At 42.1% G+C, this 10,948-nt stretch overlaps 1 protein-coding gene across 1 annotated transcript; it reads right to left on the bottom strand.

Moving 5' to 3' along the window:
- Nucleotides 1-10,606, bottom strand: LRIT1 (leucine-rich repeat, immunoglobulin-like and transmembrane domains 1). Its single transcript, XM_010567852.1, has 4 exons — nt 10,432-10,606; nt 7,347-7,813; nt 3,490-3,795; nt 1-986 (listed from the first exon to the last, which is right to left on the bottom strand). The coding sequence occupies exons 1-4, from the start codon at nt 10,551-10,553 to the stop codon at nt 1-3; spliced, it is 1,881 nt and encodes a 626-aa protein (XP_010566154.1). The 5' UTR covers nt 10,554-10,606.
- Nucleotides 10,607-10,948: the final 342 nt, after the last annotated feature.

Raw genomic sequence — 10,948 nt, forward strand, 5'->3', positions numbered from 1 at the left:
TCAGCAAAAGTATTCATTAGGTTGCCCCTCTATCTTTGGTATTGCTTCTGAGTCCACGCTGGATCGGGCAGAGAGCAGCCTGTTCGACTCATCGGGGGTATGTCTAGTCAAGTATTCTCCTTCCACGCCTTTCACCTTGGCCCCAGGAGACAGGCTTTCAAAGGTGACATAGGACTCCTGAATTTCCTTGGGTTTCCGCACAAAGCATTTTTTGCAGCGCCTTTTCAGTGCTCCACAGCAGACCACCAGCGTCAGAGGAACAGCAATGACACAGGCCACACTGATGACAACCACATTGATGAGCTTCTGGGTCCCTCCTGCACTGGCAACTTCATCTGTGGAAAATATGATGCATTGCTCCTTCCTGGGGATCAGCCCTTTCACGCAGACACACATGATGTATTTGGTCTTTGGCAGCAGCCCATAAATGGTGACCTTGGTCTTCCCTGGCTCCACGTTGATCCGCCGCATGTCTCTCTCTCCAAAGACAGCGTAGAGGACACTGAACACTGTTGTGTTCTTTGCCAGAGGTGCCTTCCAGGCCAGGGTGATACTCTGGTCGGTGTCTCCTATCACCCTGACAGACCTCACCATTCGCTCCGGCTCCTGCTGACCGGTAGGCGGGCTCACCAGCAGGTTTCTGGGGTTGCTGTCCTGGGCCACATCTGGGAGGAGGAGGCCCTCTCCGGTGCCCACTCCAGACCCCAGGGTAGGCACAGTGGAGGTGGTGATAATGTACCTGGCCACTAGCTTGTCATTGTAGGCAGCTGCCTCCATCCCACTCGCCTTCCCGCTCCATGCGCCTTTGGCATTAGAGTTGGGGTCATCTGTGCTTTCTGAGTCTGTGATGATGAGGGATATGAACGCCTCTGTTGCCCCCAGAAAATTCTTTGCTTTACATATGTACTCTCCAGAGTCAAGATAAGAGACTACAGGCAGGCCCAGAATAGACCAGCTCATGCCATCACTGGAAATCTCTTGGTGAACTGCAGGGAAGGAAAAATGTAAAATAAATAGTCAATAATCAATAGAATCAGTAACATGTTTTGTAAAATATTAAGATTTAATTAGCCAAATGTCTCTCAATACAGTAGAATCATCATTTCTTTTTGCCATCAAGAACATTACAAAATCCAAGTAAATCCAAGAAAAGGACAGTAACACTAAAATCATTTTATGTTGTGATTTATACTGCTTCAGACTGAATATACTTGAAGCCTTTGATGCTATTTCCTCTAAAGTGATGTACAGTTTGAAAACAAAACAGTAAAGGTTCTTCCATTAAAAAAAAAAAAAAAGCTTAAAAGCTCTTAGGTAGCTACAATACTTGAAAGAGTGGAAGGAGTAGGCAGTAACACAATGTATTTGAACATTAGATGCAGTACTCTGAGTCACAGAAAATACAAACAGTGGAGATTTTCTTCTAAAAACCATATATAGACTAGTCTAGAGTATATGGAGAAAAATAGCTGAAAAAGAATATCCCTTTTACTGCTAAATTAGTGCAGGTTTTTATATTGAGCCAAACACGGGGAAGTCTGATCAGTTACTACTGAACAGTATGTACACAGCTGAGTGTTGATTTTCTCACTTGGTTTACCAGGAGGCTAACACTAGCTTTTTTTGCTGTTTTCTATTTGTGCAGAAAAAAGAGCTGGCGTCATGCAGAAGGGTAAAGTACCTTTGTTATTTAACCAGCCTCCTTAGGATGAGCACATACTATCTCTGCCCTTTCCCGTTGAAAGGTAAACCAGGAAGATGTCTGAAAAGCAAAGGTAAGACAGGATGCAAACTTCTCCCAAGCCCTCCTGGAGTCGGGATCCAGCCTTGGCAACCAGGGCACATTCCAGTGGCAGTGAAATACAATGGCAGCAGAAGTTACTTTTTCAATTTAATTATTTACTGAATGGGTATATTAAAAAACATAAAGCTACTGGTCTTCCTACAGCACTTGCCCACACATACAAACTGTGGGCTGTTTCTCACTCCTTTCCATTCAGAACACCAACATTTCAAACAGTCATATAGCATTGGCACAGAAGCTGCCATTGCTGAGAAATAATGTGTATTTTCAGCCAACTTTTTATTGAAAGGTGCTAAAGTCCGATTTAATGGGGCACAAAATACATCATTCTCAGTTGTAGCTCAAAGTAAACTCAACATACGCTTTCAGGAAAGCATTCTCTGTTTTGGTTTTTTTGTTGTGGCTCTCTTTCAAGTGTAGGAGGGATGTTCACAGCATGATGGGTAGACATTACCATCATGAGGAGCAGCTCTGCTACATCCTGCACATCATGCACAACAGGGCAATGACTTGTGCGGATCCCAAAATAAGGATATTTATTACAAGTGGTTCTACTGCTGTGAAAGAAAAATGCTCTCTCCCCTGTTTCTGTGCACCGAGGAGTCCTGTAACCCTTTGAAGCTCAGACCCCATGCTTAGCGATTTATCTGATGAGTTTAGACCCTCTATGAAAGCCAGGGCCAGGCCTAGGATACAGTAGCATTCGGGGGAGGTTGGAGGGATGAAGGTTCAGGTCCTGACCTAAAACCTCTAGGGCAAAAAGCTAAGGACGATTGCCTTGAGTGCAGCAAAGGTTTCTTCTCTAAATTGCCCACACATTAAAGGACCAACATTGCAATTTTAGGTCCAACTATTCTTGTAAATGGAAATTAAAACGTGATCAGTCACAAAAACAGTGGCTGTTTGAAGGCTTCCCCCCACAAAAGGGGTGAGCACAGAAGAGGGACCTGGTCAGTATTTCTCCCACAGAGCATTTTCCAAAGAGCCCTTGTCAATCCATTAGAAAGAAACCATTTCTTGGAAGCATTGTCACTGAAGTATGGTATCCTTCGGCAGTTTAGTGGCTTTTTTCTCTTTTAATATATCAGCAATGTTGCATGTTTGCCACCTTTTTCTTTCTTTGCCACAGCAGATTTGAATCCCAGTTGAATTCACATCAGGCACCTCTCTGCCAGAGATGTTTACTAACCAATTAACAGTGGCTCACCATTAGTCTCAAAAACCCATAAAATAATTCAGTGGGAAGCCTTTTCAGTGACTGAACAACTAACTAATTAACTTAAAACAGCCTCTTGCTACAGCTGGACATATTTCATTTCTTCAGCTCCAACATATTTGCAGAAAACCCTTTGACTTGTCTCACTGCCACAGTTGTTATGAAACAAAGCAAAACCAGCTTTTTACAGATGATAGTATACATTTATCTGATGATATTTACATCAACATGTAAGTAATTTTATAGTCTACAGAAAATCACAATTCAATAGTGAATTATACATGATACTATTGTGAATTATAGTGAATCTTAATTTTGCACTGCTTACTTTCTTTTTTGGGTGTCTTTTATCAGTGGGAAGGATCTATTGTCATAGAAGCTTCCATTTGCTGAACAGTCTGTAGACAATAAAGGTGCAGGTGCCCCTCACTCATTCCATGTGTACGAGAAAAGCTTAAACCAAACCCACCTGTGCCGTTTAGTTGAGCACCATCAGCTCTTCTCCAGCTGAGCTCAGGAATGGGCACCCCCGTCGTTCCACATCGCAGTAGCACAGTGCTGCCCAGGATGGTCTTTACTTTGGCTACGGACGTATGTACCACGGGGCTTTGACATTTCCTTAGCTCGACTTGGCTGAAGAGGACTCCTGCAAGGCTCCGGGGGGTGAAGCATTTCAGCCTGGGCTCAATGAATGCTATGTTAGGAGACTGGAAATTTAGGAAATGGACCATTTCATACAGACTGCAGTCACATACCCAAGGATTGTCTTGCAAGCCTGTCAAAATAAATCAGAGCACTAAGTCACTCCAACAGCACCTTTTGTTTCTGCTACTTTTGTTTCTATTTTTCTGCAGGACCAACTGTAATAGGCTCCTAATCTGCCCTGCAAGGACTGCCTGTGCATGTGCAAGGATATGGGAAGGGGGGGGGGGGGGGCCTGCCCCACTGCTGTTGGCTGAGCTTGATGGATCCCATAGTTGCCTGTTAGTAGAAGGGAATAAATATGGCTTGCTAAAGTATCTCAAAATCTGGAGCTGAAATCATATTCTATAAGTCCAAAGCAGGATTATTCATATCATGGAAACATCGCTATTTATGCACATAAAGAAGCAAAACAAGTTATTATATATACATTTGGTTTCAGGGTGGAAAAAACAAGTAGCCATTGGGGAGGGTTGGTTTGTTTTGGGGTGTGGATTTTTTTGGTATGAAAAGACTATGGAGTCTCTTCCTTAGACAAGCCAGGAAATTCTTCTCACTGAAGAATTATTAAAATATTAGCTAGATTGTCATGCCAACTGTCAGGTTTGCAATAGGTGTAGGTGATCCCACTTGACTGTAAGAGTTCTCTTCCAGCCCTGTAATTCTAAGTTATTATTTTCATTATTTTAGTAATCAGTTGTTTTTCCTGAAATGCTAATTTACACTTGATAAGAGGAAAGAACTGTTTTAAGGATTAAATTGAATAATATACATGTTATGGTATATAAAAGAACATAAACAGACAATAACTATATCAAGAATATACACATAGAAAGGAGTGTATTGAAGAACACACTCCTGTTTCAGTCCCAGAATGTTTCTCTTTTTCTTCTTTCTGCTATCCCAGTGTGCACCTATTGAACTCAAAAGCTGAAAAAAATGAGACATTACTCTATTAAAAATAGTCTGGTGAAGATTGTACTGAAAAGGCAGAATTGGAACTAGAGCAATGCATATCCATGAACAGAAGTTGCTGCATTTTGATTAAATCTGTGTCATCCTACTTACAAATATTCACATTCACCTGTCCTATGGACAGTTTACGGTCTCTAATGACTTCAGCTAGCGGAATTGGCACTAGGGATATTTAAACCATGTAACCCCAGTCTGCTCCCTCCAAGGGGGCTTCACCTCCTCTTTTCCACAGGCAGCCCAAGGACATGGCTTGGGGCTGGCAACTGCCTGAAAGTAAAGTACCAATACTCCCTCGATGCCTGGCAGGAGGAAACGACAGCTGCCCACCCTACGGTGCCCACTCTTGCTGGCCCCTGGCACACTGCAGCAGCAGTCATGCAAGCAGCAGCTTTCTGGCAAGAACCAAGTTTTGACACAGGCACAGAGGGTGCATCACAAGGCTCCATGAGCATCAAGGGTCTGCTTAAATTTGCTAGAGACAACAGAAACAGAGGGTTGATCAAAAGCCCCTGAGGTCTCAGCTAAACTGTTTTAAAGATTCTGTTGAAAAATCTCTTCTGAGACCATTGCATACCATCTTCCCTGGGCTTGGAAGGGGATTGGAAATTGGTGGGCCTTGGCGGGAGGGCACTTTTTACAAATTAATATATTAAAGTTAAGGGGACTAAATAAAGAATGAAAGTGCAGCTTGGCTTTGTTGGTTTATGGCATTTTTGCTAGCAGCTTACTTCTGACTTCATGCACTAGATAACAATTTATTCCAGATTCCCTGGCAGGCCCCCCAGCTGCAGTTGATGCCACAGCACCCCCAAAGACCCAGTGAGCCCTTTGCTGCCCTGCACAGCACAGTGCTGTGGGCTCACGTGGGCAATCCTCACGTGCGAATGCTTGCAGCCTTGGCAGACACTATCAGCTAGCAAGCTACCGCTGGAAGTACCTCTTCTTGAAATAGTCTACAAGCAAGGGCTCTGAAGAGGAGTCACAATGATGCGCTGTAGACAAAGGAAGGGACTGAGGTGACTCTTTATTATTCATGGATTTTTTTATGCCTCCATGAGAAACAGTCATGAGCAGAGTGAAACAGAAACATGCAGCTGTGTTCTCCTATTCTGCTCCTGCGAGGGACATGCATTTCATATACCTGGTCCCTATGGGTGTCAACAGGATAGGACCTGGGAGCTGGAGCATTTATACATTACCATATTAATCTTAGCATTATACTCATTTGCCTACATGAATTTTTTAGGATCCTGGCACAAGCAACCTGTGCACAGCTGACTATGCAAACACTCAGGTTGGCCACAAGCATCAAGGCATGATCTGTTCTCAACAAAATACTCTCCTAATCTATATTGAATGGAATGACATTTTTACACGTAACTTGACTCTAAAAAATAAACGAAGAGTATGATCTAGGCAGTGTCTTGTCATGCCACAAATGAAATGGGCAATCCCAAACAGCCAGCTTTGGCTTAAAGAACTTGATACTGCATCTGGCAAAGCAAGAAGATGAAACACCTGCTCCTCTCCTGATGCTAATGAAACCTTAAACAACATCTGCTAAGGACACTAAAAGCTTTGTAGGTGGCAATTTGAGTATTTTTAAAGTCTTGTGTCTCTTTCCACTGCAATCTGGTTTTAAAAATTTACCCCCCTAAATTTATCCAGCGAAGAGCAGCAGGTACTTCCCAGAGTGAGAGAAAACTCGCAATGTCTCTGATGAGATTATCAGCAAGTGCCTGAATTCACATCCATGGCTGTAGAGGCAGTACACGCAGATGCATACACCCCGCAGATCAAACGCACTCAGTGGAGCTGGGTCAGCTCATAGCAAGTGAAGACAGCAGATGGCAACAACGCTGAACCATCATCAACCCACTGTGGATTTGAACCAGTCACGATGGCTAAAAGGCTAAGTAGTAATCCCCTGAACTAGTAAATGTGCTTGAAACCTCCTCTGGGGGTACAGCAACTGACAGGATTCAAGACAGTCATTTGTAATATGCCCTCTGACACAAAAATGGACAATTGCCCCAAAGCCATACTTCTGAGAAGCCCAGAATTGGCACCAAAAGATGGATTCTTGTAACTTTATAACTGCCCTTGAAGGCAGCACTATCTTGGTGGCTTTGGGGAGACTAGGGTTTAATTCTGTGTGAACAGATAAACAAGGCTCTGGGAAGAGACAAACTGGCAGTCCTGACCCAGATTTTATGCTCAGTGATAGCTTTATTTCTCTTTAATTTGGACATAATAAATATACACCTTTTTATTTAATGCTGCTTAAAATGGATCGATTCCATAGTAACTGTTATTAGAAAAAAGCACATGAATGATGTGCAGCTCTAATCGTACTTGTATTTCTGTCAGAAATGGCAGTGTCAATAAATAAAAAGGCCTTGAGCAAGAGTCACCAGTTTTCTGTTACAAAAATTCAAGCAAGTGATGAAGTTTATGGTGTAATAAGCAGGTGTGGGGAGCCTGAGGTGAGTTTGTTAATGTGTAAATGAATCTGAACACTTTATATGGGGTATTAAATTGTACCCAGCAGTGTACTTGCTGTGGTAAACACAGTGGGTGAAAATGCTGCAATAAGATGCGGAGCTCTTGACATTTGTGCCCCTGCAAAATGACAGGCACTTCTCTTACCTAGGATGATCTTGGAGTTATCGTTGGGGAAGTAAGGAACGGCCTGGAGGTTGGTCCAGGTGGCAATAAGAGCCTGAGGAAGAGTCATCAGCTTATTGCTAGACAGGTCCAGGTATGTGATATTCTTGACATAACGAGCAGCATCTGGAGGGATCGAGGTAAGTTCGTTGTTGTGTAAATCCAGAAGCCTTAGCTGTGGCATGTCAGCCAGGGTTTCCCAGGGGAATGATATTAAGTCGTTCCCATCCAGCCTCAGCTCCTGCAAGCGACGAAGGCCCTTGAAGGTGATCCCACTGAGGCTGGCCAGGGAGTTATAGGGCATCCAGAGGTACTCCAGGTTGTGGAGTCCATGGAAAGCCTCTCCTGGCACCCTGCGGATGGCTGTCTTTTCTATCCGAAGCTTGGATGTATCTACAGGGATGTTCACAGGAGTGAGGGTCATCTCCGGGTCATTACACAGCACTGTTCTGGTGGGGAAACACAAACACATATGTTACTTTCTTGTATTTTGAAAAAGTTTTGAAACTTTATTTTAATGCAAGATTTTGATCTGCCTTTCTTTTTTCATAAGATTTCTTCTTGTCATTTTTTACTTGCTGCTGATCGCTACATCATAACCAGAAGTACATCAACTTGCAGAAATTCATGTGTACCTCTTGACTGCAGAGGTTGCAGTGTTGTGCCTCTCGTGGAGTGGTGTGAGTCTGAGTCTGGCCCATATAGTGTTCCTGCTTTTTTTTCTTTCAATTTTGTTTTGAGTACTTATAATAGACAGCAGTGACAACATTCATGCACAACAGAGGACTCTAGTCCATGTTAAAACGAAAGGATCCATAAACTGAACAATAAAAGACATTTGAAAAGAAACCTTACTGATGTGTGGGATGGCAGGAAGTAATATAGATTAAATACAGCACAAGATCTTTGGTTCGTGAAGTGAGAATCAGAAAGTCAACTAACAACAGCATACACTACAGCGAGCTCTGCTTTACTATGAAATAGTCTGGAAGGTGTGTACAGATGGTAGCAGTCACCGCACCGCAGGCATATACAGTTATGAAAGTGAAAGTGCAGAAAATTAACTCTTTGGAAAATGCTATACTAAAAGCAAGGCAGATTTATGTGTCCAAATCATTCCTTCCCATTTCTAATCTCTAGAGGTCAAATCACGAAAACGCAATGCTGTATTTTCACAGCCTTTGTACAAAAAATTGTGACTTCTTTGACTTTGCCAAGATGTGGGATTGTAGGTAGCCATGAGGAATGAAGGGAGACAAAACAGGTCTCTCAGACTGCACTTTAATTTGCCTATCAGCAAAGAGAGAAAGGCAAGTTCTTAATAAAATACAAAGCCACCTTGCAAAAGGTAAGTGGTTAGATAGGCATGTCCCACTCCACATGCTAAACAAGATACGGTAAGAAATGTAATGTGATCAGTCAAGTAACATTTTCTTATCACACTGCCTGGCTGATAAACAGAATATTAGAAAGCTGCCAAAACCAGATTGGTTTTGGCTGAAAGCAATTATTCCTCTACTATCAACAAAAACAAATAACATCACAGAACTGCTCATGCAAGTTTCCTGGAGTTAAATGTTATTTGAACCTACAGTTAAATTGTTAATTTATAATCAAATCATAGTACATTACTCTCACCCAGCACTTCTATTGTGGCATTAAATCCTGCCCACCCTCAGCTGAAAGTTGAGATTTTGAGGAATATCATTTGAGAAAAATCTATCAAATGAGAAAAATCTATCAAATAAGAAAAATCCAGAAATCCTCTTTCAATAAAACATTTTTTTGTGTGTAGGCATGACACAAAGCATTTGATAACAGAGACACTATGGCAGTAAAACTGTACTTCTCAAAGTGTCCCTAAACGATGTCAGTGAGCACTAAACATTTAATCTATGGGATAATCTCCTTCTACTAGTGAGAAATATGAATCATAATGCAGAAAAAAAGGTGACATTATGCTCCTTAAGGGACTAATGGATATTTGCCTCATTATATATCTTACCAAAACACACTACAGCTTTTCCCAGTCACTGAGAGGAAATTCCCACAGGAACTGTGACATTTATGGAGCAATAATTGCCTCTCCCGCTTTTGCACTCCCTTTTAGCAATTGCAGACTACTTGTCTCTCTACCCCGCTTCTTACTGAGAAAGTTTCTGGTATGAAATCTATAGCACCATAACAGAGATAAGAAATCAGATCTATTTAATGGGGATCCAAAATATAGGGGAGACCCTTTCATTTCAGTACTGTGGTCTTGTCTAGAAAAAAATTCTTCCAAAGGATTTTGCAAATACTGTATCTCTGTCACAAAACTTCCTCTACTGTGAACATCACGTTATAAAACTGTAGCCTGTATTTCATTAAGTCAGATCATTACTTTATGATTACCCTTCAGAAAGACTTTTTATTACAGTCCTCCAGAGAAATGTCTGTAAAATGGCGTTGCATTCAAAAATGGATGTCCTTCTGGTCTTGTCTTCTTTTTTAACTGAAAGTTTCCGGTCTGAGAATTATCTTATTTTATATTATTATTATTATCATCATCATCATCATCATCATCATCATCATCATCATCTAGTTTTTTTGGTTCATTCTCATCTAGACTCTATCGCTTTGCTAAAATCTCCAACTGAAGGATTTTTTAAGTAAATGGAATTGCACTTTTTGGTACCACAACATGAACCAAATCTAGTTACACTTCAGAAACAAACCAGCAAAGCAGAATAAAGCCTTTTAAAACTAGCATTTTCAGCACAAAGGTAAAGAAAAAGAAAATGTTTTATAAATTTTATTCCCTTTTTGACATTGCACCAGCAGTAATTATGTCACTTCTGTTCTCACAGAGGAGATGCCCAAAAGCTTTCTCTGAAATCAGCTTACTGTGTTTTCAGAAGCTAATCCTCTGCAAATAAAGCTAGAGTGCAAAGCGACTGGAAAAATAACGGACACAAAGTCTGGATGCAATATTTTCTCCTCCAAGCATCCTTACAGAGGAGAAGAAATAAAATCCCCGACAACCGGAGAAAGAGCAGCAACCCCCCTGGAGAGAGTATCAGCATACCTGGCTTTCGTCCCTTCGCTGAGGCTGTGGAAGGCGCAGCTGCACTGCGATGGGCACGAGCCGCCCGCCCGTGGCAGCCCTCCGAGCGTTAAGCAGCAGAGCAAACTCACCACGATCCACATGGCTACCTGTGCATGGGAAGGACACCTGGGCACTAGACAACGTGGAGGGTTTCGCCTATTGTTTTATCCATTGACTGGTCACATCTTGTTAACTCCCTTTTGTTTTCAGCCCCACTGTGATCTTCCAGCCCTCGCTGAGTCCATCAGATAAAAAAGGATAGGCAGGGATTAAGGATGGGGACTTGAGTTATTTTCATGAAGGTGCTTATTGCTTCCTGGAACCATACGGACAGCATTTCTTCCCTCAGGGAGCCCCATCAAAACATCTTCCTAGGGCAATCTGTGGCTTTTGTGCAAGAAAAAAAGCAAATATACTTTTGGGGGACCTGCACCACAGGCAAGATAACTGTTATCTGACCAGGAATTAGCAATAATTTACTTCCTCACAGGGAGCT

The sequence above is a fragment of the Haliaeetus leucocephalus genome, unplaced genomic scaffold, assembly GCF_000737465.1.
Source record: "Haliaeetus leucocephalus isolate CR32 unplaced genomic scaffold, Haliaeetus_leucocephalus-4.0 Scaffold229, whole genome shotgun sequence".
Classification (NCBI taxonomy): Eukaryota; Metazoa; Chordata; class Aves; order Accipitriformes; family Accipitridae; genus Haliaeetus; species Haliaeetus leucocephalus.